Source organism: Falco naumanni (assembly GCF_017639655.2).
Source record: "Falco naumanni isolate bFalNau1 chromosome 24 unlocalized genomic scaffold, bFalNau1.pat SUPER_24_unloc_1, whole genome shotgun sequence".
Classification (NCBI taxonomy): Eukaryota; Metazoa; Chordata; class Aves; order Falconiformes; family Falconidae; genus Falco; species Falco naumanni.
In genome coordinates this window covers 35380-60101 of record NW_024427353.1, presented here as the reverse complement: position 1 = coordinate 60101, position 24722 = coordinate 35380, and the positions used below count along the sequence as shown (strand labels likewise).

Here is a 24722-nt window from a genome sequence, read left to right as displayed (position 1 = left end):
CTTTTGAGGGGTCTTTGAAGCTTTTGGGGGGTCTTTGAGGCTGTTGGGGGGGTCTTTGAGGCTTTTAGGGGGTCTTTGAGGGTTTTGGGGGGTCTTTGAGGCTTTTGAGGAGCCTTTGAAGCTTTTGGGGGGTCTTTGAGGATTTTGGGGGTGTCTTTGAGGCTTTTGAGTGGTCTTTGAGGCTTTTGAGGGGTCTTTGAGGCTGTTGGGGGTGTCTTTGCGGCTTTTGAGGGGTCTTTGAGGCTTTTAGGGGGTCTTTGAGGCTTTTGGGGGGGTCTTTGAGGCTTTTGAGGGGTCTGAAGATTTTGGGGGGTCTTTGAGACTTTTGAGGGGTCTTTGAGGCTTTTGGGGGGTCTTTGAGACTTTTGGGGTCTTTGAGGCTGTTGGGGGTGTCTTTGATGCTTTTGGAGGGTCTTTGAGGCTGTTGGGGGGGTCTTTGAGGCTTTTGAGGGGTCTTTGAAGCTTCTGGGGGGTCTTTGAGGCTGTTGGGGGGTCTTTGAAGTTCTTTGGGGTCTTTGAAGCTTTTGAGGGGTCTTTGAGGCTTTTGGGGGGTCATTGAGGCTTTTGAGGGGTCTTTGAGGCTTTTGGGGGTGTCTTTGAGGCTTTTAGGGGGTCTTTGAGGCTTTTGGGGGTTCTTTGAGGCTTTTGAGGGGTCTTTGAGGCTTTTGGGGGGTCTTTGAGGCTGTTGGGGGTGTCTTTGAGGCTTTTGAGGGGTCTTTGAGGCTTTTGGGGGGTCTTTGAGGCTTTTGGGGGTTCTTTGAGGCTTTTGAGGGGTCTTTGAGGCTTTTGGGGGGTCTTTGAGGCTTTTGGGGGTGTCTGAGGCTTTTGAGGGGTCTTTGAGGCTTTGGGGGGTCTTTGACGCTTTTGGGGGTGTCTGAGGCTTTTGAGGGGTCTTTGAGGCTTTGGGGGGGTCTTTGAGGCTTTGGGGGGGTCCTGGGGGGGGCTGACGCCCCCAGGAAAGGGGGTGTCCGTGCTGGGGTCGCCCCGTTTGGTCCCTCCCTGCCCCCCCCCCGACGCGGTGGGATTCGGCGTCCTCACAGCCCAGGGGATGCTCCATCCACCCATCACCCACCCATCCCCCCGCCCCCCCAGACAGGGGATTTCCACCAGAGCTGCCCCCCCCCACCCCCCCACCCCTCCCCCCGCCCCAGGGGCACGCCAGACTTTCGGGGAAAAAGGGCTCTTGTCCTCCAGTAACCCCAGTCCAACCAATCTGCAGGCAGCACTGGGGCTGCATCACCAGTCTCCGGCAGACTCCAGGGAGATGAAGTCCTGGTCCCAGTATATGGGGGGGTTCCTGGTCCCAGTATAAGGGGGGGTTCCTGGTCCCAGTATATGGGGGGGTTCCTGGTCCCAGTATAAGGGGGGGTTCCTGGTCCCAGTATATGGGGGGGGTCCTGGTCCCAGTATATGGGGGGGTTCCTGGTCCCAGTATATGGGGGGGGGTTCCTGGTCCCAGTATAAGGGGGGGGTCCTGGTCCCAGTATATGGGGGTGGGTCCTGGTCCCAGTATATGGGGGGGGTCCTGGTCCCAGTATATGGGGGGGTTCCTGGTCCCAGTATATGGGGGGAGTGTCCTGGTCCCAGTATATGGGGGGAGGGTCCTGGTTCCAGTATATGGGGGTTATCCTGGTCCCAGTATATGGGGGTTATCCTGGTCTCAGTATATGGGGGGGTCCTGGTCCCGGTATATGGGGGGGGGTCCTGGTCCCAGTATATGGGAGGGGTCCTGGTCCCAGTATATGGGAGGGGTCCTGGTCCCAGTATAAGGGGGAGGGGTCCTGGTCCCAGTATATGGGGGGGGTCCTGGTCCCAGTATATGGGAGGGGTCCTGGTCCCAGTATATGGGGGAGGGGTCCTGGTCCCAGTATATGGGGGGTTCTGGTCCCAGTATATGGGGGGGGGGGTGGTGTTGGCTGTTGCTCCTATTTATTTTTTTTTGTCCTACAAATATATTTTTCCTTTTTTTAATTTTTTTTTTTTTTTGGGGGGGGGGTCGGGGTTGATTCGGGTCCTGGAGCCAGAGCTCCGCTGCTCCTTCTCCGCCTGGGGCTGGCCCCCTCCCCTCCCGACGCTTCTCACCGGGGGGGGGGGGGGGGGGGGGGGGGGGGGGGGCTGGGGGGGGGGCGGGGGGGGCTGACGTGCCCCCCCCCCCCCCCCCGCCACCCCCCCCCGCCGCCCGCGTGCGAGCCAGCCGAGTTTCACATCCCCCCCCCGGCCGCCCATCCCCCACTTTCTGTTCCCGCCGCATCTTCCCCTTCCCCTCCAAGCAAGGAGGGAAGCGGACCCCCCCCCCCCGCCCCCCCCGCCCCCCCCACCCCCCCCCCCCCCACCCCCACCCCCCCATCTCCATCACCTCCTGCCTCGTGGTTTGCTCAGCGCCTCCAGCCCCACGGCGATGCCGGATCTGCCCCATCGCCCCTCTTGACCCCCCAAGGGGGGTGGGGGTGGGGGGGTGGGGGGCACACGGGGGGTCACCCAGGCTGGCCGGACCCCCCCACCGCGTGCCAGACACCCCACACACCCGGGTGGTGCCGGGGAGGGAAAGAGGAACCGGGACGGGCGACGTTAGAGACTTCCCGAGCCAAGCGGCGGTGTCACCAGTTACCCAGCGAAGCTGCGACTGGGAGAACTGGTCTGGCTGGGGGCAAGCTCTGGTTTTGCTCCTTCCCTTCCCCCCCCCCCCCCTCTGCCCCAGCTGGTGGCTCTCAAGGGGGGTGTAAGGTCCAGGTCTGGTGGCCCCAGGGATGCTGGTGGGACCCCGTGAGGTCTCCTCTGCTCTGGGTCCAGGTCTGGTGGCCCCAGGGATGCTGGTGGGACCCCGTGAGGTCTCCTCTGCTCTGGGTCCAGGGCTGGTGGCCCCGGGGATGCTGGTGGGACCCCGTGAGGTCTCCTCTGCTCTGGGTCCAGGTCTGGTGGCCCCGGGGATGCTGGTGGGACCCCGTGAGGTCTCCTCTGCTCTGGGTCCAGGTCTGGTGGCCCCGGGGATGCTGGTGGGACCCCGTGAGGTCTCCTCTGCTCTGGGTCCAGATCTGGTGGCCCCGGGGATGCTGGTGGGACCCCGTGAGGTCTCCTCTGCTCAGGGTCCAGGTCTGGTGGCCCCAGGGATGCTGGTGGGACCCCGTGAGGTCTCCTCTGCTCAGGGTCCAGGTCTGGTGGCCCCAGGGATGCTGGTGGGACCCCGTGAGGTCTCCTCTGCTCTGGGTCCAGGGCTGGTGGCCCCAGGGATGCTGGTGGGACCCCGTGAGGTCTCCTCTGCTCTGGGTCCAGGTCTGGTGGCCCCAGGGATGCTGGTGGGACCCCGTGAGGTCTCCTCTGCTCTGGGTCCAGGTCTGGTGGCCCCGGGGATGCTGGTGGGACCCCGTGAGGTCTCCTCTGCTCTGGGTCCAGGGCTGGTGGCCCCGGGGATGCTGGTGGGACCCCGTGAGGTCTCCTCTGCTCTGGGTCCAGGTCTGGTGGCCCCGGGGATGCTGGTGGGACCCCGTGAGGTCTCCTCTGCTCTGGGTCCAGGTCTGGTGGCCCCGGGGATGCTGGTGGGACCCCGTGAGGTCTCCTCTGCTCTGGGTCAAGTCTGGTGGCCCCGGGGATGCTGGTGGGACCCCGTGAGGTCTCCTCTGCTCTGGGTCCAGGGCTGGTGGCCCCGGGGATGCTGGTGGGACCCCGTGAGGTCTCCTCTGCTCTGGGTCCAGGTCTGGTGGCCCCAGGGATGCTGGTGGGACCCCGTGAGGTCTCCTCTGCTCTGGGTCCAGGTCTGGTGGACCCAGGGATGCTGGTGGGACCCCGTGAGGTCTCCTCTGCTCTGGGTCCGGGTCTGGTGGCCCCGGGGATGCTGCTGGCATCCACTGGTGGGACCCCGTGAGGTCTCCTCTGCTCTGGGTCAAGTCTGGTGGCCCCAGAGATGCTGCTGGCATCCGCTGGTGGGACCCCATGAGGTCTCCTCTGCTCTGGGTCCAGGTCTGGTGGCCCCAGGGATGCTGCTGGCTCAGACCATCTTCCTGGCCTTACCATGAGTGGTGGCTACGTACTGATGGGCTTGGTGGTCCCACCACCCCCACCCCCCACCCACCCCCCAGCCAGGAGCCAGGGATCACCCTGGTGGCGGTGCTGATCTCCACCCACATCAGCCGTTGAGGACCCAGGGGTCCCGAGGTCACCCTGCCCCCTGGTTCTGCTCGACCCTCCCCCCCCCCCCCCCCCACCCCCCAGCGCCCCCCCAGACCACCCCAACCCCGCGGGAGCGGGCAGGGCACGGAGTCACGGTGAGGGTCGCACCACAGGATCGACCCCAACCCCTTTTATTGTGGCGACCAAGCGGCGGAGCGGGAGCGTGGGGTGGGGGGCTGGGGGGGCGGGGCACGCCTCCCCCTGCCTTCAGGGGTCTGCAGGGGAGACCCCACACCTGGGCTGGGGAGAAGCTCCATGTCCCGACCTGGAGGTGGCCCCGGGGCGCGCGTGCAGGGTGGTCCCAGCCTGGTGGGGGCTGGCAACTGGGAGCAGTGCGACCCCCAGGGCTCTGCGGCGATGTCCCCTGGGGGGGTGGGCGAGCCACGGTAGCCACAGGTGCCACCTCGGCTCCCCCCAGCCACCAGGGACGGGTCCCTGCCAGGTCCGGTTCTGGAACCATCTCCAGCTCTTCTACGTGGGGTGCAGGGGGGGACACGGGGGCGCCGTGGGGTGACCGGCTCCCACCGGGCTGAGGCGAGGGTTGGCTGAGGGTGCGGAGGGTCCAGCTGGAGGGGGGAGGGGCTGGGGGGGGGGGGTCCCTCACAAGACGCCCCGTTGATTGCGGGTGCTGCTCATCTTCATGGCCTTGATGATGAGGATGGTGCCCACCACGATGCCGACGATGCCCACGGCCAAACCCAGGGCGCACACCAGGGTCTCGGTGCTCTCGGAGAGGGGGAGGGGTACCTGAGGTTCTGGAGGAGGGAGGTGGGTGAGGATGGGGTGCTGAGCCAGGGGGGAGGGGAGGCACTGCCCAGCCCCCCTCCGTGACCCCCCCCCAGGTTCTCACCCCAGTGTTTGGAGAAGGTGGTGGGCAACCCCTCGATCTTCACCCGGCAGTCGTAGTACTCGCCGCGGGCGGGGATGAAGGGCAGGTAGGAGAACTTGCGGAAGGTGTTGTCATCCCGGGGGTAGAAGACGGTCTCGAGGACCCCCCCGGTCACCTCCTGCCCGTTCTTCAGCCACGTGATGGAGAGGACGGGAGGCCAGAACTTGTCCACGTAACAGGTCAGGATGTTGGGGTTCTCCAGCTCCACTTGGTGTTTGGGGAACATGGTCACCTCGGGGGGCACTGGGGACAACAAGGAGGGAGGGGGGGGGGAGGGGGCGAGCCAGGAGTTAGTGGTGACCCCACGGTGCCCCGGGCTGGTTAGCCTGGTTGCCCACCCAAGGAGACCCCCAAACCCCAGTGGGGGGCTGTGCTGGGTCCCCCTGTGGTTGCCCACCCAAGGAGACCCCCCGAACCCCAGTGGGGGGCTGTGCTGGGTCCCCCTGTGGTTGCCCACCCAAGGAGACCCCCCGAACCCCAGTGGGGGGCCGTGCTGGGTCCCCCTGTGGTTGCCCACCCAAGGAGACCCCCCAAACCCCAGTGGGGGGCCGTGCTGGGTCCCCCTGTGGTTGCCCACCCAAGGAGACCCCCCAAACCCCAGTGGGGGGCCGTGCTGGGTCCCCCTGTGGTTGCCCACCCAAGGAGACCCCCGAACCCCAGTGGGGGGCTGTGCTGGGTCCCCCTGTGGTTGCCCACCCAAGGAGACCCCCCAAACCCCAGTGGGGGGCTGCGCCGAGTTCCCCAAGGAGACCCCCAAACCCCAGGGCAGGGGCCGTGACAGGTCCCCCTGTGGCTGCCCACCCGGGGAGACCCCCACCCGAGCAAGGGGGCTGTGCTGGGTGCCCCCATGCATCAGGGTACTGTGTGCCCCACTGGGGGTCCCCAGGGTGCCGTGTGCCCCGCTGGGGGTCCCCAGGGTGCTGTGCACCTCACTGGGGGTCTCCAAGGTGCCATGCGCCTCACTGGGGGTCTCCTGGGTGCCATGCACCTCACTGGGGGTCTCATGGGTGCCGTGTGCCCTGCTGGGGGTCCCCAAGGTGCCACGCACTTCACTGGGGGTCTCCTGGGTGCTGTGCACCTCACTGGGGGTCCTCAGGGTGCCGTGTGCCCCACTGAGGGTCCCAGGGTGCCATGCACCCTGCTGGGGGTCTCCTGCCGTGTGCCCCACCGGGGGTCCCCAAGGTGCCATGCGCCTCACTGAGGGTCCCAGGGTGCTGTGTGCCCTGCTGGGGGTCCCCAAGGTGCCATGTGCCCCGCTGGGGGTCCCCAAGGTGCCGTGTGCCCTGCTGGGGGTCCCCAAGGTGCCATGCACTGTGCTGGGGGTCTCCTGCCATGTGCCCCACTGGGGGTCCCCAAGGTGCCACGCACCTCACTGGGGGTCTCATGGGTGCTGTGTGCCCTGCTGGGGGTCCCCAAGGTGCCATGTGCCCTGCTGGGGGTCCCAAGGTGCCATGCACCCTGCTGGGGGTCTCCTGCCATGTGCCCCACCGGGGGTCCCCAAGGTGCCATGCACCTCACTGGGGGTCCCAGGGTGCTGTGTGCCCCGCTGGGGGTCCCCAAGGTGCCATGTGCCCCGCTGGGGGTCCCCAAGGTGCCGTGTGCCCTGCTGGGGGTCTCCTGCCATGTGCCCCACTGGGGGTCCCCAAGGTGCCATGCACCTCACTGAGGGTCCCAGGGTGCCGTGTGCCCTGCTGGGGGTCTCCTGCCGTGTGCCCCGCTGAGGGTCCCCAAAGTGCCATGCACTGTGCTGGGGGTCTCCTGCCGTGTGCCCCACCGGCTGTCCCCAAGGTGCCACATGCTCTACCGGTTGTCCCCAGCGCCCCGCGCGCCCCGCCGGGGGTTCCCCTGCTCTGTGGGAACGCCGGGGGGTCTCGGGGTGGGGGGGTGGGTTGTGGGGGGGGGGGCGGGTTGTTACCGATGGTGGCCTGCGAGCGGTTGAATCTTTTCATGGAGTGCTCCAGGTTCTGCTTGTTGATGGCCATGTTCTGCAGCGCGCCCTGCGCCTCGAAGCTGGCGTAGGTGCTGAAGGCGGGCAGGCGCCACACGGTCTCCGTCCTGCCCAGGTCCACGTGGAAGATCTCGTCCCCGTTGAAGTCGAAGAGGAACTCGCTGGCCTCCCGCCGCAGCCGCTCGTTGCGCTGGTAGAACTCGCTCTGGATGATGGTGTCGCGCACTGGGAGGGGGGGGGGGGCAAGCGGGTGGGAAGCTCAGAGCCCTCCCCGCATCCCCTCCCCCCCCCCCCCCCCCACACACACACATCCTAGGGGATGCTGCGTGGGTGCAGGGAGACCCCGCGGGGGAGAACCGCCCACCCTGAGGTTGTGTGTCGTCTCCTCCCCCCCCCCCCCGGCTCTAGGGTGCCAGATGTTGATGTCACCCCTCCCCCACCAGGGAAGGGGGTGTTTGGCTGCGCGGTCTGTCCCCAGCCCCCCCCATCCCCCTCCAGGGACCCTCAACCCGTCCGTCCCCATCCCACCCATGACCCCAGCCCCCCCAGGGACTCTCATCCCACCCATCCCCATCCCACCCGTGACCCCAGCCCCCCCCCAGGGACCCTCAACCCGTCCATCCCCATCCCACCCGTGACCCCAGCCCCCCCCAAGGGACCCTCAACCCGTCCGTCCCCATCCCACCCGTGACCCCAGCCCCCCCCCCAGGGACCCTCAACCCGTCTGTCCCCATCCCCCCATCCCACCCATGACCCCAGCCCCCCCAGGGACCCTCATCCCATCCATCCCCATCCCACCCATGACCCCAGCCCCCCCCCAGGGACCCTCAACCTGTCTGTCCCCATCCCCCCATCCCACCCGTGACCCCAGCCCCCCCAGGGACCCTCATCCCATCCATCCCCATCCCACCCGTGTCCCCAGCCCCCCCAGGGACCCTCATCCCACCCGTCCCCATCCCCCCCATCCCACCCGTGACCCCAGCCCCCCCAGGGACCCTCATCCCACCCGTCCCCATCCCACCCGTGACCCCAGCCCCCCCCAGGGACCCTCATCCCACCCATCCCCATCCCACCCGTGACCCCAGCCCCCCCAGGGACCCTCATCCCACCCATCCCCATCCCACCCGTGACCCCAGCCCCCCCAGGGACCCTCATCCCACCCATCCCCATCCCCCCATCCCACCCGCGTCCCCTGCAGCTGGAGGGACGGAGCTCCCCGCGCCTCCCCCCCCCCCCCAGGGGTCTGCCCCAAGCCTCGCACCGACCCCACACTCCCCACCCCACAGGTCCAGGGCACCCCCCTGCCCCCCCCCCACTCCGCCCCCACGCACGTTTCACGGCCCCCACTCCCTGCAGGGCCAGCAGGGCCAGCAGTGCCAGCAGGACACGGCGTCCTCCAGCCATCGTCACTCCGGGCAGCGCGAGCAGGACCAGGCGAGGGGCTGGCGTCACTCTCAGGACAGGGACCGGGTGCTGGGGACCCCGTGCCTGGGGGACAGGACCCCCCCCCCACCCACCTCCCCCCCAAAGCGTGCAGCCAGTAGGAAGGAGCCCCGACGCCGACTCAGCTGTCACCAAGCAGAGCATCGTCACCAGCCACCCTAAGGAGCAGACAGACCTGGGGACACCCAGAGGGTCCCCGAAGGAGCGTGACCTTGACCTTGACCCCTGCCCACCCTTGGAGAGGGTTTAGGGGAGCGTTTTGGGGAAGGGGTCGCCAAAGATGGGGACCCCCGGTGTGGGCGGGGGACGGTGCCTTCTCCTTGGGGTGGTTGCTCCAGCGTGGGCCAAGTGTCGGTGGGAGCCGCGTGGGACCTGGTTCTGCCTGGTGACGGGTGATGCCGCCCAGTCTCGCCGCTTACTGGTCCTTACTGGGGCTCCTAGTCCCAGCGCTGGGTAGGACTGGGGGCATTCCCCGAACTGGCAGAGTTCGTCTCGCCGAGGGGGTCTCAGCACCTTTCCAGCCTCTGCTGTCAGCAGCGATGGAGACGGGTCGTATCCTGCGAGCTGGGTCCGTGCTGGTGGTACTGGTGGTGCTGGGGGTCCACCCAGCTGGTGGTGAGATGTCCGGTGAGCTCAGACCCCCCGCCACGGGAGGGTGTCGGGGGGGTGGGGGGGGTGGGGGGGGTGGATTCCACACGTGCCCCTGGAGGGGCTAGGTGTCTGGGGGGAGGGGGGTGGGTGCTGTGGGACCACCCGCGGGGCGAGGGCTGCCCCCACCGAACCCTGGTGTCCTCCGCAGGGTCTGGGAGTGGTGGGGGCACGGCGAGACCCCCAGCTCCCAAAAAATTTGGGGGAGGGGGGGGGGATGCTCCCCCTTGCCCTGCTTGCTGAACAGCTCCTGCTCTCATGTTCCCTCCTGGCGTCACCCTCCCCACCCAGGGGTGAGGGTCTGCGTGACCCTCTCCCCTCCCCACCCCGGGGTGAGGGTCTGGGTGACCCCCTCCCCACTCAGGGGTGGGGATCTGGGTGACCCCCTCCCCACCCAGGGGTGAGGGTCTGGGTGACCCTCTCCCCTCCCCACCCAGGGATGGGGATTTGGATGACCCCCTCCCCTCCCCAGCCAGGGGTCTGGGTGACCCTCTCCCCACCCAAGGATGGGGATCTGGGTGACCCCCTCCCCACCCAGGGATGGAGATCTGGGTGACCCTCTCCCCTCCCCACCCAGGGATGGGGATTTGGATGACCCCCTCCCCTCCCCAGCCAGGGGTCTGGGTGAACCCCTCCCCACCCAAGGATGGGGATCTGGGTGACCCCCTCCCCACCCAGGGATGGAGATCTGGGTGACCCCCTCCCCTCCCCAGCCAGGGATGGGGACTCTGGGTGACCCCCTCCCCTTCCCACCCAGGGATGGGGATTTGGATGACCCCCTCCCCTCCCCAGCCAGGGGTCTGGGTGACCCCCTCCCCACCCAGGGATGTGGATCTGGGTGACCCCCTCCCCTCCCCAGCCAGGGGTCTGGGTGACCCTCTCCCCACCCAGGGATGGGGGTCTGGGTGACCCCCTCCCCTCCCCACCCAGGGGTCTGCGTGACCCCCTCCCCTCACCCATGCCCCCCATGGGGATCTCTCAAGCTCTTCCCAAGCCCCCAGGCTAAGACACAGGAGAACCTGCAGGCTCAGGCTCCGTGTGGCTGGCGGGAGAGGGGTGATGGGGAGAGGGGTGATGGGGTGAGGGGTGATGGGGTGAGGGGTGATGGGGAGAGGGGTGATGGGGTGAGGGATGATGGGGTGAGGGATGATGGGGAGAGGGGTGATGGGTGATGGGGAGAGGGATGATGGGGAGAGGGGTGATGGGTGATGGGGTGAGGGGTGATGGGTGATGGGTGATGGGGAGAGGGATGATGGGGAGAGGGATGATGGGTGATGGGGTGAGGGGTGATGGGTGATGGGTGATGGGGAGAGGGATGATGGGTGATGGGGTGAGGGGTGATGGGTGATGGGTGATGGGGAGAGGGATGATGGGGAGAGGGGTGATGGGGTGATGGGGTGAGGGGTGATGGGTGATGGGTGATGGGGAGAGGGATGATGGGGAGAGGGATGATGGGTGATGGGGTGAGGGGTGATGGGTGATGGGTGATGGGGAGAGGGATGATGGGGAGAGGGGTGATGGGGTGATGGGGAGAGGGATGATGGGGAGAGGGGTGATGGGTGATGGGGTGAGGGGTGATGGGTGATGGGTGATGGGGAGAGGGATGATGGGGAGAGGGATGATGGGTGATGGGGTGAGGGGTGATGGGTGATGGGTGATGGGGAGAGGGATGATGGGGAGAGGGGTGATGGGGTGATGGGGAGAGGGATGATGGGGAGAGGGGTGATGGGGTGAGGGATGATGGGGAAAGGGATGATGGGGTGATGGGGAGAGGGGTGATGGGGAGAGGGGTGATGGGGTGAGGGATGATGGGGAAAGGGATGATGGGGTGATGGGGAGAGGGGTGATGGGGTGAGCGGTGATGGGGTGAGGGATGATGGGGTGATGGGTGATGGGGTGAGGGGTGATGGGGTGGAGGGGTGATGGGGAGGGGGTCTCCGCCACGCCTCCCTGCCTTCCCCAGCCATGCCTAGGCCACCTGGGGAGGGGGAGCCCAGCACCCTGACCCCCCTCCCTGTACAAACAGAGGTTTTCCAGGAATATGGCACATCAGAGTGTCACTACTTCAACGGCACCGAGCGGGTGAGGTTCCTGGACAAGTACATCTACAACCGGCAGCTGTACGCACACTTCGACAGCGACGTGGGGTACTACGTGGCCGACAGCCCCATGGGCGAGTCCACTGTGAGGTATTGGAACAGTCAACCCGAGATATTGGACGACGCACGGTCTGCGGTGGACAGGATCTGCCGGCACAACTACGAGGTGTCTACCCCTTTCCTCGTGGGGCGGCAAGGTGAGCGCACCGCCACACGTTTCCCAGTGCCACCCCCCCCCCACGCCCCCAGACCCACCCTCAGGGCGAGCCTACCCCTGCCACGCTCTGCTAGACCCCCTGCGCCCTCCCTGTGTCCACCCAGGGGGGTTGGGGGGGGGGGGTGGCAGGGTGGGGGTGTGCGCGTGTGTCCCCCCTCCGAGCTCACCCCCCTTTTTTTTTTTTTCCCCCCCCCCTCCCACCTTTTTTCTCTCCCCCCACCCCCCAGTGAAGCCCCAGGTGGAGATCTCGCCGGTGCAGTCGAGCTCCCTGCCGCAGATCGACAGGTTGGTGTGCGCCGTGATGGATTTCTACCCGGCGGAGATCGAGGTGAAATGGTTGAAAAACGGGCAGGAGGAAACGGAGCGGGTGGTCTCCACCGACGTGATCCAAAACGGCGACTGGACCTACCAGGTCCTGGTGATGCTGGAAACCACCCCCCAACGCGGCGACGTCTACACGTGCCAGGTGGAACACGTCAGCCTGCAGCACCCCGTCAGCCACAATTGGGGTAAGGGGTCTGCCCGGCACCCTGGGGTACCCCTGGGTCAGGATGGGACCCCCCCCCCACCCACCACCCTCTTCTCGTCCCCGCAGAGATGCAGTCGGACACCGCCAGGAGCAAGATGCTGACGGGGGTGGGGGGCTTCGTGCTGGGGCTCATCTTCTTGGCGCTGGGGCTCTTCCTCTACATGCGCAAGAAGGTGAGAGGGGCTGGGGGGGGGTCCCGGGGGGGCTGGGGCACCTCCTGTGCGTGGGGAGGGGGCTGCGGCTCTGCCCGTCCCACCGCTGCCCTCGTTTTTCTTGCTGTTTCAGGGCGCTGCGTTCCCCAGGCTGCAGGTAACTGTCGCCCCCCCCCCCCCCCCCCCTCGGATGGAGCGTGTCCCCTCCCCGGGGACGTGCCACCCCCCCCCTCTCCCGCTGCCCACCCCCCCTTTTTTCTCCCCACAGGGCTCCTGAGCGGACTCCTGTCCCACTGCTGTCATCTGTCCCCGTCCCCGGTGCCACCTCTGCCACCCACTGCCCCAGCATGGAGCCCCACGTCCCCGCGCTGATCCCGGGGGGTCACACACCCCCGCCCCCCCCATCCCACTTGATCCCGGGGGTCCCCAAGGCCCTGTGACGGTGGCCTCTGGCTTCTCACTCTGCCTAATAAAGCATCCCCCCCCCCCCCGGCCCTCCCACCATGGCTGTTTGGGGACAGGGGGGCACCCCCTGGCCGTGGGTGTTTGGGGATGGGGGCAACCCCTGGCCGTGGGTATTTGGGGATGGGGTCACCCCTTGGCCGTAGATTTAGGGGATGGGGGCACCCCCTGGCCGTGGGTGTTTGAGGATGGGGGCAACCCCTGGCCATGGGTATTTGGGGATGGGGTCACCCCTTGGCCGTAGATTTAGGGGATGGGGGCACCCCCTGGCCATGGGTATTTGGGGATGGGGGCACCCCCTGGCCGTGGGTGTTTGGGGATGGGGGGCACCCCCTGGCCGTGGGTGTTTGGGGATGGGGGCACCCCCTGGCCGTGGGGATTTGAGGATGGGGGCACCCCCTGGCCGTGGGTGTTTGGGGATGGGGGCACCCCCTGGCCGTGGGTATTTGGGGATGGGGGCACCCCCTGGCCGTGGGTATTTGGGGATGGGGGGCACCCCCCGGCCGTGGGTGTTTGGGGATGGGGGCACCCCCTGGCCGTGGGTGTTTGAGGATGGGGGGCACCCCCTGGCCGTGGGTGTTTGGGGATGGGGGCACCCCCTGGCCGTGGGGATTTGAGGATGGGGGCACCCCCCGGCCGTGGGTGTTTGGGGATGGGGGCACCCCCTGGTTGTAGGTATTTGGGGGTCACCCCCTGGCCGTGGGTATTTGGGGATGGGGGCACCCCCTGGCCGTGGGTGTTTGGGGACGTGGGGCACACCGTGGCTGTGGGTATTGGGGGGGGGGGGGGGGGGTCACCCCCTGGCCAGGGGTATTTGGGGATGCCCCCCCGCCCCCCCCCCCCCGTTGTGGGTATGTGGGGGACAGCGGGGCATGGGTTGGGGTCTGGGGGCTCCCAGCAGGGACACGTGGCACATTGGGGTCCCCCAGTTTGACTTGGTCACCTCGGGGGGGGGGGGGGGGTGGGGTGTCTTGGGGGGGTCTTGGGGGGGTGTGTGTGGGGTCTTGGGGGTGTGTGGGGTCCCACTTCCATCCCCAACCTCATCTTGTATCGCCCCCCCCCCCAAACATGATTCCTCCCCCTGTTCCCCACCCCTGCCAATGCCCCCCCCCACGATGGCTCTGTGCCCCCACCCCCCTCCCCCCCCGGGACACCCCCATTTCCCCCCCCCCCCCTCCCCACAGACCTCGGGACACCCCCATATCCCCTCCTCCCCCCCCCCCCAAGGTGACAGCAACAGTGACAACGTGTCACCCTCAGACCCCCCTGTCCCCCAGGGGCAGCCCCCCGGGGGTGTGTGTGTGTGTGGGGGGGGTGTCACCTGCCCTCGGCCGTTGCCCGGGGGGGGGAGGGGCGAGGCAGGGGGGGGCCCGGCTCAACTCGAATAATATTTTCTTTATTTACATGTTAAAGAATCGAAAGGTTCGAAACAGACAGAAGATGAAAACACGGTTCTAAGGGGCTAAAGAAGTGGGGGGGGGGGTGGGGGGGGGAAGGGGGAGAAGGAAAAAAAAAAAAAAAATAAAACCAAAACCCAAAATGAAACAAGTAGAAAAAAAAAAATTATACAGTCAACGTTAAAAAAAAAAAAACAACAAACCAACCAGGCGGCCCCTCCCCTCCCCTCCCCCACCCCCTTCCCCACGCGGGAACATGCTGCCCTGATCGTCTGCCGGGGGGTGGGGGGTGGGTAAAAGGGGGGGGGGGGGGGGGGGTATGTACAAGGCGCAGCCGGGGACCCCCCGCCAGCACGACACGGCGCAAATAAATTAAAAAAAAAAAAAAATTCCTCCATGGATGGGGGGAGGGGGAGGGCGGCCGCCCCGCGGGGGGGGAGGGGGATGGGGGGGGGGAAGGGACCCCACAGCAAACCCAAACTCAGGACTCTCACCCCCCCCCTTATTGGGTTTTTTTTTGTTGTTTTGTTTTTATTATTTAATTCCCCCCCCCCTCTAAAAGATTTTTTTTAGGTTTTTTTTAAAGGTTTTTTTTTTTTTTTTTAGAATTTTTCTGTTTTGGTTGTTTGGTTTTTGTTGTTTTTTTGTTTTGGTTTTTTTTTTTTTTTTTTTTTTGTTTTGTTTTTTCTTAAAAACCCCAAACTGGTTCCCCATTGGAAAAAAAAAAAAAAAAATCCCACAACTCAGAAGGAAAAAAAAAAAAAATTAATTAAAATTAAAACCCTTTAAAACAACAAACAGTAAAACCTGGGGGGGGGGGTGTGTGCGGGGGGGGGGGGAGGGGGGAGGCAGCCCCTCCCCCTTCCCCAACCCCCCCCTCCCCTCCCCGGCCTGTAAACAGTGGGGTGTTCCCCCCCCTCCCCCTCCCCACGGCGGCGGCTCAGGGTGGTGAGGGGGTGGGGGGGGTGATGGGGTGGGGGGGTGATGGGGTGGGGGGGCTCCCCCTCAGCCCCCCCCCCCCCGGGGGCTCTGCCCCCCTCCCCCCCCCCGGGTGGAGACCCTCAGCCCGGTTCACCTGGGTCCGGTCCCGCAGAGCCTTTTTCCGAACCTGCCCGCGCTCTCCACCCGGTGGGACCTTGGGGACCCCCGCGCGCCCCTCCCCACCCCCCCCCCCCCCCACACACACACACACTCGGGGAGGACGCCCCCCACCCCCCACCCCCCCCAGCTAACCCGAATCCGAGTCGCTGGTGTCGGAGGAGGAGGAACTGGAACTGGAGCTGCTGGAATCCGAACTGGAACTGGAGGCGCTGAGCCGGGACACGGCCACTTGCTGGGCCGACTCCGGTTTTTCGCTGGCTGCAAAAGGCAACGGGGGGGGGGGGACACACCAGTTTAACAGACCCCCCCCAGTTTAACCAGAGCCCCCTCCCCCAATTTAAAAAGGCGCCCCCCATCCCAGTTTAACCAGGTGCCCCCCATCCCAGTTTAACCAAGCGGCCCCCATCCCCAAACAGAGCCCCCCCCATCCCAGTTTAACCAGGCAGGCCCCTCCTCCATCCCAGTTTAACCAGGCCGCCCCTCCCCCATCCCAGTTTAACCAGGCAGGCCCCTCCCCCATCCCAGTTTAACCAGGCAGGCCCCTCCCCCCCCATCCCAGTTTAACCAGGCAGGCCCCCCCCCCCCTCCCCATCCCAGTTTAACCAGGCAGGCCCCCCCCCCCCCCATCCCAGTTTAACCAGGCAGGCCCCTCCCCCAAACAGAGCCCCCCCCATCCCAGTTTAACCAGGCGGCTCCCCCCCCACCCCAGTTTAACCAGGTGCCCACCCCCAAACAGAGCCCCCCCCATCCCAGTTTAACCAGGCAGGCCCCTCCCCATCCCAGTTTTACCAGGCGCCCCCATCCCAGTTTAACAAGGCAGCCCCCCCCCCCCCCCCCCCCCAGTTTAACCAGGCGGCCCCCCCTCCTCCATCCCAGTTTAACCAGGCGCCCCCACCCCCATCCCAGTTTAACCAGGCGCCCCCACCCCCAAACAGAGCCCCCCCCATCCCAGTTTAACCAGGTGCCCGCCCCCCCCCATCCCAGTTCAACCAGGCACCGCCCCCCCCCCAGTTTAAACGCAGGGATGTGGGGAGGGGGGCAACAGGGGAGGGCGCCCACTCACCGTTTTGGGGGAGTACTCCCCCTTTTCGGGGGCGGGGGGGGAACTCACCCTTTATTTTTTTTGGGGGGGGGGGGGGTACTCACCCTTCTTGGGGGGTTTCTTGGTGGAGTTGAGCTGCCCGCTGACGTCCTGCAGCCGCTTCTCCAGCTCCCGCTTCTTCTCCAGCGCCAGCTCCTCTTTCGTCTTCCCCACCGGCTTCTTCATGGCTAAAAATAAAAAATAAAAATAAAAATATGGGGGGAGATGCTCAATTTAGGGTCCACACCCCCCACCCTCCAAAAAAAATCCCTCAGCATCCTGGTGCACCCCTGTGGCTAAATAAAGGGGGAAGACCCTCAAATTAGGGTCCACATCCCCCAAAAACCCCCTCCCGGTGCACCCCTGCGGCTAAACAAAGGGGGAAGACCCTCAATTTAGGGTCCAGACCCCCCAAAAACCCCCTCCCAGTGCACCCCTGCGGCCAAATAAAGGGGGAAGACCCTCAATTTAGGGTCCAGATCCCCCCAAAACCCCCTCCCGGTGCACCCCTGCGTCTAAATAAAGGGGGAAGACCCTCAATTTAGGGTCCGGACCCCCCAAAAACCCCCTCCTGGTGCACCCCTGCGGCTAAACAAAGGGGGAAGACCCTCAATTTAGGGTCCGGACCCCCCCAAAAAAAACCCTCCTGGTGCACCCCCCACTATTTAGCCGCAGGGAAGACCCTCAATTTAGGGTCCAGATCCCCCCAAAAAACCCTCCTGGTGCACCCCTGCAGCTAATAAAGGGGGAAGACCCTCAAATTAGGGTCCAGATCCCCCAAAAAACCCCTCCTGGTGCACCCCTGCAGCTAATAAAGGGGGAAGACCCTCAAATTATGGTCCAGATCCCCCAAAAACCCCTCCCGGTGCACCCCTGCGGCTAAATAAAGGGGGAAGACCCTCAAATTAGGGTCCAGACCCCCCCAAAAAAAAACCTCCCGGTGCACCCCTGCGGCTAAATAAAGGGGGAAGACCCTCAAATTAGGGTCCGGACCCCCCAAAAACCCCCTCCTGGTGCACCCCCACTATTTAGCTGCAGGGAAGACCCTCAATTTAGGGTCCGGACCCCCCCCAAAACCCCCTCCTGGTGCACCCCTGCGGCTAAATAAAGGGGGAGGACCCTCAAATTAGGGTCCAGACCCCCCCCAAAACCCACCTCCCGGCGTCCCCGCCCCCCCCCCCGCGGCACTTACTTTCGCTGTAGGGCTTGCGGGGTTTCTTGCGCAGGCAGGAGAGGACGTACCGCTCCAGCTCCCGCAGCGTGGAGGGTTTGAGGGTCTCGAAGTCGATCTCGATCTCCTCGGGGTTGGAGTCGCGCAGGGAAGGCTCCCGCGACTGGATGATGTGCACCACGCGGCCCAGCTTCTCGCCCGGCAGCTTGTTGATATCCAAACTCAGCTGCCGTTTCTCGTCGTACGTCATGGGTTTACTCTCCTCTTCCTCTTCCGAATCGTAGAGCGCCGGCGGCGGCGGCAGCGCCGCTTTCGCCGCTTTCTTCGCGTTCCTACCGGCGAGAGGAAAAACCGCGTGGCATCGGCGGCGGCTATAAACCCCCCAACCCCCCCCCAAATCCCGCTCACCCAGAATTTGGGGTGACGTGCCCCATCGCTTCCAAGCCCCCCGTACTCACTTGGAGCTGCCGCCGCCGCCAGTCCCGCCGCCGCCGCCGGCTTTCTTGGCTTTACGGAGCTGGGCTTGCCGCGCCCGGGCCTCCTCGTCACCTCCCCGGCCTTTGTGCTTCTCCGATTTCTTCTTTTTCTTCTTTTCCCTCTTCTTTTTGGGTTTGGAAACGGGGCCCTGTGAGAGGGCAGCCAGCTGCTCGTGCACGGCCCGCAGCTGTGGGGGGAGACAGGGGGGGTGAGGCGGGCGTGGGGAGCGGGTCTGGGAGGCGGCGTGGACCCTTCTCCGACCCCTCACCTGCTCCTGCAGCTCGGCCAGCCGGTTGGCGCGTTCCTCCTCCGAATCCGAGCTCTCCTCGCTCTCCGACGAGCTCTCGCTGCTGCTTTCGTCTTCCTCGTCGTCTTCGTCGTCCTCGTCATCCTCGTCCTCGTCGCTGGACGATTCCTCGGAGGAGGATTTGGAGAGGGCACCGGTAAGGGGGGCCGACACCGAGGGGGGGCTGGCGTCCTGCGGTTCATCCGGCATCTTGGCGTAGCTGAACTCGAAGACATCCTGCGAGGGGGAGCGGGGAGGGGGGGTCAGCGCGGTGGCGATGGGGGGGTGGGGAAGGGGCAGCGGGGCCAGCTGCCCCCCACCCCCCCCCCAGCTCACCTGCAGCTTGCGAGCCATGGCCACCACGTCGTGGTCGGGGGGGTTGTACTTGTAGCAGTTGGAAAACATTAACCGGACGTCGGCGGCGAATTCCTGCGCGTCGTGGTAATCCCGGTTCTCCATCTTCCGCTGCGGGGAGAGGGAACGGTGAGCCCGGGGAGGGGGGTTATCAGGGAAAAAAAGACACCCCCCCCCCCACCATCACCCCCTTAAAAAAAAAAGGCTCCTGCACCCTCCTCTTCCCCACCTTGATGGTGCTGAGGTCCATGGGGTGCTTGATGATCTCGTGGTAGTCGTGCAGCCCCAGGGCCGAGGCGTCGACGGGCTTGTAGAAGGGCCAGGCGTAGGCCGCGTGCTTCTTGGAGAGCAGCTCCTTGAGGATCCCGTTGCAGTACTTGAGCTGCTCCGATAATTTACCCTTCTTGGATGTCTGGTGCTGCTGCGAATCCGGTAAGTCCTTCTTGGGGGGTTTGATGGGGCGACCGCTCTCCCGGCGTGCCGGGATTTTGGCCGCCTTGGCCTCCAGCAAGGTGGCGGAGGGCGAGGACTCCCCGCTGGTGGCGATTATGGCCGTGGTGGTGGGGGTGGTGGTGTCCGCTTTCCGCTTCACACCCTTTTTCTACCAAAAAATTAGGAAAAAAAATTTTAAAAAAATAAATACACACACCACACAACCCAGGTGTGAGGCTGCAGAGCCGGCCCTCCTCCTACCTTGGCCACGGGCTGGGTGGGAGCGGGCGCAGCCAGGACGGCCGGGGCGGTGGAGTGCAGCGATTTGAGGAGCGGAGCGGAGATCACGGATGGGTGGGGAATGTTGACGATGGTGGTGGGGATGTCGGGGCTTGGGGTGTAGACCGCGGTGTGGGACACCGAGGAGACGGCCGGCACTTGCTGAGCAGCTGTGAGTCCCGCCAGGAGCGCTGGGCCGAGACAAGAAGCCCCCCCCCCCCCCCCCAAAACTCCACCGTTAGTGCCGCTGCCGCACCGGGGGGGAGGACGTGAGCCTCAGGGAACCGCTGTCACCCCCCACCCCAGCAGCCGTCCCACCCTGCGCGCGCGGGACGCTCCCATGTACCTGCTGCCCGGGACGCTCCCTTTTTATGGCTGTTCTTGGCCACCGGCACCACGATCTCCTGCTCTTCTGGTGGCATCTGAGCCACCTTCTGCAGGAAAATCTTCTCCAGGGTTTGGGCCATCAGCACAATGTCATCCGTGGGCTACGGAGGGAGGAGGGGAAGCGGCGTTAGGGAGCACGGCGCGGGGCTCGGTGGCGGCGCGGGGCAGCACCGGCGCCCTTCTCACCTTGTTGTAGATGTAGCAGTTGGTGAACATGGTGTTGAAGTCCTGCATGCACTCCGCAGCCCCCCAGTAATAATTGTTCTCCAAGCGTCGCTTGATCGTCCCCATGTCCATGGGTTGCTTGATGATCTTGTGATAATCCTACCGACGAACAAAAAAAAAAAAAAAAACCACGGCACGGGTGGTCAGAGTCAGGGGGAACGTGTCGGGTCACCCCTCCCCGCGCCCAGCCCCCCCCCACACCCCGCGGGGGGCTCACACACCAGCTCTCACTCGTCACCCAAAGGCAGGCAGGGGGTGCAAGGGGTTCAAAAAACACCTCCGGACCTGGTCCCCACCCCAGAGTGCCACCGTCCCCCTCCGCCCAAGGCGGGGAGAGTGTCCCTAGGGGCCTGGGGCGCAGCCAGCTTTACCAGGGGACCCTACGCTATGGGGAGGGGGCTGGATATCCCCCCCCCCCACACACCCCGCCCCTGCCTTGTGTCCGGAGGGCGCGCACGTCCCGGGTCAGAGGTGGGACGGGGCGCTCGGGGGGGGGGAAAGCTAACGCTAAAAAAATTGGAGAGAGCAAAACCTACGTGGAAATTACCTCCGGGCTTTAACTCCTTGGGCGCCACAGGTGCACAGGGGGGCTGGCGTTTAATATTGGGGTCACAGGATGTCTTCTACAAATTCATGGATGGGAATCTGCAAAACGCATTCAGGGCACAAGAGATTAGGTGGGGAAGCGTCCGGGTTACCTCTATAGAGTGGCTGCGTCATCTCATCCATACCTTTGTAGGGGACATCGGGACAAAGGGGGGGTGGCAGCTGCCCTGAGGACGTCTCCAGGACCAGCCCGGACGCCTACAAGGGGCTGGGGGTGGGGGGAGACGGGGGGGACACGTGGAGATGCCCCCAGGAAAGGGCAAGGACAAGCACAGCCCAGGCACCTGCGGCTGCATCTGTGTGGCGGAGCCCCCGGGAGGGGGACGGCGCCGGCCCTGGCACTCTCAGGCTGGAGGTGGCAGCGGGGGAAGGGGACACAGAGCCCGTCCGGGGTCAGGCAGTGCAAAACTCAGCGCTAAGTCTGCCTAACACCCCCTGCCTGCACGCGTCGGGGGGCGAGCAAGATGATGGGGGGGACCCCCACACACACTCGCGCACACCCTGGGCACCGTTAATTTATTTTTTTTTATATATATATTTTTTTTTTTTTTTTTTCTCCCCACACACACCCGCCCGCAGGGCTCGTTACCGGCAGGCCCAGCTTGACAGCGTCGACGGGTTGACGGAAAGGCCAAGCAAACTGATGCTTCCACAGAGCTTTCATCACCACTTTGTGCAGATACTGCAGCTGGTTGGTGACCCGACCCGGCTTCTTGGGGTTGGAAACCTCCGGCGGAGGTGGGTTCACCTGGGGGGACTGCAGGGCGGGCACTGATGCCATGGTGGGGCTCTCGAAGCCCTCGTAGAGGAGAGAGGGTTTGCGGATCCGCTTGCCGGGGGTCGATTCCGTCGCCAGGGCCATGAGCCCGGCATTGCCCTCCCCCAGAATCCTGCAAGGGGAGCAGAGACAGGATTAGCGGGGCAGCTCCGCGCTGGGATGCTGCGCCACCGCCTTGGCCAAAAAAAAAAAAACCAAAAACCACCAAAAAACCAAAAAAAAAAAAAACCCCAAACCTCTGGGATCAAACCAGGGTCGGGCTATGGGATTCCCCCCCCCCCCCAAAAAAAATAAAAATAAAAAAATCCCACAAGGAGCTGACCGCTCCCGACACCGCCGTTGAAAGGTGGGAACGTCATCGCGCTCAGCTACGGCGTGGCGGGAGCGGGGAAAAAAAAAAAAAAAAAAAAAAAGGGGTTTTGGCTATGAACTCCCAGTTGTCCCCGTTAAGCGTTTTCCCAGTTCCCCGCCGGCGTCCGGGAGCGTCGCCCGCGCCGGCGCACCGAGAGGTTGGCGTGAGTCCAGGCGCTCGCCCTCGAACAAAAGAGTCGGCACACGGTGCCGCGCGCGGAGGTGACGGTGCCGGTGCGGTGACGGCGCTGCCAGGCGTCGAAGCGACGGTGACGTTACCCCGGTGTCACCCGCCTTTTTACCCAGGCCGCGGAGCGGGAGGGATCCGGTGGGATTTGGTGGCCGAACCGTTAAACGTCAACGTCGGGGCTGAGAGCGGGGGTGGTTCCGTGTCGTCCCGGGCGCAGAGACCCCCCCACACCCCCAGACAATCCCCAAAAAGCCAACGGGGGGCCAGGCCAGGCCTCGGGGGACCCCCCCCCCCCCAAGTCCCAGGGTGGCGGCGCAGCCGTGACCGCGTCACGCTCACAACCGCCTCCTGCGCCCACTGAAGGGGGAGAAAACCCCCAAAATTGGCGTTTTAAGGCAACGAGCGCCGTTTTAGGGGGCCGAAGGCCAGCTCGGCAGCGGGAAAGCACCGAAATAGCCACAAATAAAAAAAAAAATTAAAAAAAAAAAAAAGGAAAATTTTGTTGCCAGGCAAACCAGAAGCCACCAGGGCAGCCGTGGGACCCCCGTGGGACCCCCGTGATGCCGACGCGCCAGCTCAGGAGCTCCAGAGCTCCCAGTCCCCCCCCGAACCCCTCAGGCACCTCAACCGCCAGGGGTGACACCCCCCCCCCCCCTTTGCCCTGAGGTGCCCCCCCACGGGTGCCCCCCCCCCCCCCCCCACGCCTGACAGCCACGGCGCCCCACCGGGGTGTCAGCGCTCGGCACAAGCGGGACCTCCCCGTGGGTCCCGCCGGCTGCCAAGGGCACGGGCTGCGGTGCCAAGGACACGCCGCGGGGGGTAGGCAAGGTGGCCCTGAGGGCCGCGGTCACGCGTGGGGTGGGACAAAGCCCCCAGCCCCACGGGTGTGGGTGGGAAGGGGCCGCTGCCGCGGTCTGTCGGCGCAGAGAAAGGGTCAATGGGGGGTCAGGACCCCAAGCGGCGACTCCACGGGTGGTGTCACCCACGGGTGACACCGACACGCGTGACACCAGCCCACCCCCTCCCCCGATCCCCACGGCGCCGGTACCTACTTGCTCTGGGGATTCACATTCTGCAACATGCCGGCGGCTGCGTGTCCGGCCCGCGGTCCCGGCCGTCCTTCTTCTCCTTCTCCTCCTCCTCCACCCGCCGCCGCCGTCTTCTCCTCCGACGACCCCCCCACTTTGCCCGGCGAACGGTTCCGGCGGTCCCGGCCCGGTGGGGGCCCCCCCCCCGTCAGCGCCTCACCGAGTTAACGGGGGGGGAGAGCCAGGCGCCCCCCTCCGCTCCCCCGGGCAGGGCGCGGCCGGGCGGGGCGGGCCTCAGGCGGCGGCGGCGGCTCCTCCGGCCGGGCGGCGGAGCGGGACCATCCACCGGCCTTCACATGAACGGGCGCGGAGAAAATGGCGGCGGGGGGGTGGGGAACGGAGAAGAGGGGGGGGGGGGGTCCCCTCTTTGGAGCCCCCAGCGGGTTTCGGATCTTGCTGCGATGCGATCAATACAAGCCTCGGCGCGTCGCTAAATGCCGGTTGCGTCCGCCGGGACCGGGGATGAGGCGGGCGGCGGCTGTCCGGGTGCCGGATGACAGCGGATTGCACCGGGGAATCACGGGCCCAGCTCCATCTTGGCTCCCTGAGGGGAGGAGGGCGGGGGGGAGGGGGGCCCCCCTCACCGCTGGCCGCAGGCAGGGGTCGCTACGGAGGCCGGGGAGGGTCCGGCGAAGCCCTCCGGGAGCGCGGAGGCGGGGGCTGAGCCGCCCGGCGGAGGATGGATCCGGTTTGGGGCCGCCCCCCGCGCGTACCGGGCCCGACCCGCTCCGTCCTTCGTCCCAGCGAAATGGCGCCTCTCGGCCTGCCCCCGGCCGCCCTTATATAGACACCAGCCGGCCCCTCATTGGGCGGCGGCGCCGCTGACATCACCCCCCCCGCCCCACCCCGCCCCGCCGCGGCCTCATTGGGCGGAGGCACGCCAAGGGCGGCGCTGCCATTGGCCGCGCGGCGCGCCAATCATCTGCGCCTCTCCCTTCCCCTCCCACCCTTCCGCCCGGCGCCTCACCCGATGGAGGGGGCGGCGGCGGCGCTGATTGGCCGGCGCTGCCATTCGTTGCGACGTGATTGGGCAGCGGGTCACGTGAGGGGCGGGACAGGCGGGCGGAACCGGCCGTTGGCGGTTGTTGTCGCGCTCCCCGCGGCGGGGACGGGGGGGGGACGGGCCCGGTCGGCGCCATCTTCTGCGGCGGCGGCCGCCCCGGCCGGACAATGAGCCCGGCGTTCCCAGGCGGCCCCGGCGCCCCCCCCCGGTGCCCGGTACGGGGAGGGATCCCCCCTCCCCACCCTCACCCCCCCTTCGCCGGGGATGGTGGTGGGGGTCCCGCCGCCTCCGCCACGCACCAGGTGCCCCCCCCCGCGCCCGTCGCCCCGCACGGACCCCCAGGCCGCGCCACGGCCACGCTCACGACACGCGGGAGGCGGTAACCCCCACGGACACGCCGCTATCGGGGCCCTCAGCCCGACGGGGGGGGCCCTGAGCACACGTTACCCCCCCCCCGCCCCGCACGCACGCACCCCGGGGGGGGGGTCCCGGGACCCCCACGCCGCCCGTGGGGGAGGGCGCTCACCCGCCACGGCCGCGGGGAGCCCCGAACGCCTTCCATCCCCCACCGCGGAGGGGGGGGTCCCGGCCTTCCCCCCCCCCCCCATCCCATTCCATCCGGCCCCGCCGCGGGCTCGCAGGACACGAGTGGGTCCCTGCCCCCACGCCGTGACACAGCACTTGGGGCCCTGCCCGCCGCCACCCCCCGCGCGAACACCCAAACATGGCGCTTTTCGCCCCAAACCGCCGCCCCCCGCCGCCGCGCACAAAGCCGCCCCGCCCCACCTGCCCGTCGCCGCCGTCCTCGCCGCTCATTGGCCAACGCTCCGCCAACGGGGCGGGACAACGCTTGACTGACAGCTCGCCGCCATCACATGACCTCCCCCCCCCCCCGCTCCTCCATGGGGGGGGAAGGGCGAGGCCGCCCCCCCCCCCCCCCCCCCCCCAAAGTCACTCACCTGAGC

At 66.2% G+C, this 24722-nt stretch overlaps 3 protein-coding genes across 4 annotated transcripts; 1 reads left to right on the top strand and 2 right to left on the bottom strand.

The window, feature by feature from the left end:
• Positions 1 to 4254: 4254 nt before the first annotated feature.
• On the bottom strand, positions 4255 to 8500 carry LOC121081973 (HLA class II histocompatibility antigen, DR alpha chain-like). The gene is made up of 4 exons (XM_040581302.1): positions 8333 to 8500; positions 6969 to 7226; positions 5015 to 5296; positions 4255 to 4919 (listed from the first exon to the last, which is right to left on the bottom strand). The coding sequence occupies exons 1-4, from the start codon at positions 8403 to 8405 to the stop codon at positions 4765 to 4767; spliced, it is 768 nt and encodes a 255-aa protein (XP_040437236.1). The 5' UTR covers positions 8406 to 8500; the 3' UTR covers positions 4255 to 4764.
• A 397-nt stretch (positions 8501 to 8897) lies between these two features.
• Positions 8898 to 12579, top strand: LOC121081974 (class II histocompatibility antigen, B-L beta chain-like). The gene is made up of 6 exons (XM_040581303.1): positions 8898 to 9071; positions 11119 to 11388; positions 11636 to 11917; positions 12004 to 12110; positions 12223 to 12246; positions 12358 to 12579. Exons 1-6 carry the CDS (start codon positions 8984 to 8986, stop codon positions 12364 to 12366), a joined length of 780 nt encoding a protein of 259 aa, XP_040437237.1. The 5' UTR covers positions 8898 to 8983; the 3' UTR covers positions 12367 to 12579.
• A 1347-nt stretch (positions 12580 to 13926) lies between these two features.
• On the bottom strand, positions 13927 to 23596 carry BRD2 (bromodomain containing 2). 2 transcript variants are annotated; one of them, XM_040581301.1, is made up of 13 exons: positions 22719 to 23596; positions 20937 to 21237; positions 19703 to 19840; positions 19476 to 19617; positions 19112 to 19320; positions 18648 to 19019; positions 18401 to 18529; positions 18047 to 18301; positions 17760 to 17926; positions 17323 to 17633; positions 16196 to 16318; positions 15182 to 15307; positions 13927 to 14013 (listed from the first exon to the last, which is right to left on the bottom strand). In XM_040581301.1, the coding sequence occupies exons 1-13, from the start codon at positions 22745 to 22747 to the stop codon at positions 14006 to 14008; spliced, it is 2310 nt and encodes a 769-aa protein (XP_040437235.1). In that variant the 5' UTR covers positions 22748 to 23596; the 3' UTR covers positions 13927 to 14005. The 2 variants fall into 2 exon arrangements, with proteins under 2 accessions (XP_040437235.1, XP_040437233.1); XM_040581299.1 differs by having other exon boundaries at positions 17760 to 17965; positions 22719 to 23594.
• Between the last annotated feature and the right edge of the window lie 1126 nt (positions 23597 to 24722).

Coding starts and splice junctions, on each gene's coding strand:
- BRD2 (XM_040581299.1), bottom strand. CDS start 22,747: ATGTTGCAGAATGTGAATCCCCAGAGCAA. Junction 19,841..20,936: donor CTGTCAAGCTGGGCCTGCCG/GTAACGAGCCCT, acceptor GTTCGTCGGTAG/GATTATCACAAGATCATCAA. Junction 17,634..17,759: donor GGCGGCGGCGGCAGCTCCAA/GTGAGTACGGGG, acceptor TCTCGCCGGTAG/GAACGCGAAGAAAGCGGCGA.
- LOC121081974 (XM_040581303.1), top strand. CDS start 8,984: ATGGAGACGGGTCGTATCCTGCGAGCTGGGTCCGTGCTGGTGGTACTG. Junction 9,072..11,118: donor AGCTGGTGGTGAGATGTCCG/GTGAGCTCAGAC, acceptor CTGTACAAACAG/AGGTTTTCCAGGAATATGGC. Junction 11,389..11,635: donor TTTCCTCGTGGGGCGGCAAG/GTGAGCGCACCG, acceptor CCCACCCCCCAG/TGAAGCCCCAGGTGGAGATC.
- LOC121081973 (XM_040581302.1), bottom strand. CDS start 8,405: ATGGCTGGAGGACGCCGTGTCCTGCTGGCACTGCTGGCCCTGCTGGCC. Junction 5,297..6,968: donor CCGCTCGCAGGCCACCATCG/GTAACAACCCGC, acceptor TGTTGTCCCCAG/TGCCCCCCGAGGTGACCATG. Junction 4,920..5,014: donor CACCTTCTCCAAACACTGGG/GTGAGAACCTGG, acceptor TCCCTCCTCCAG/AACCTCAGGTACCCCTCCCC.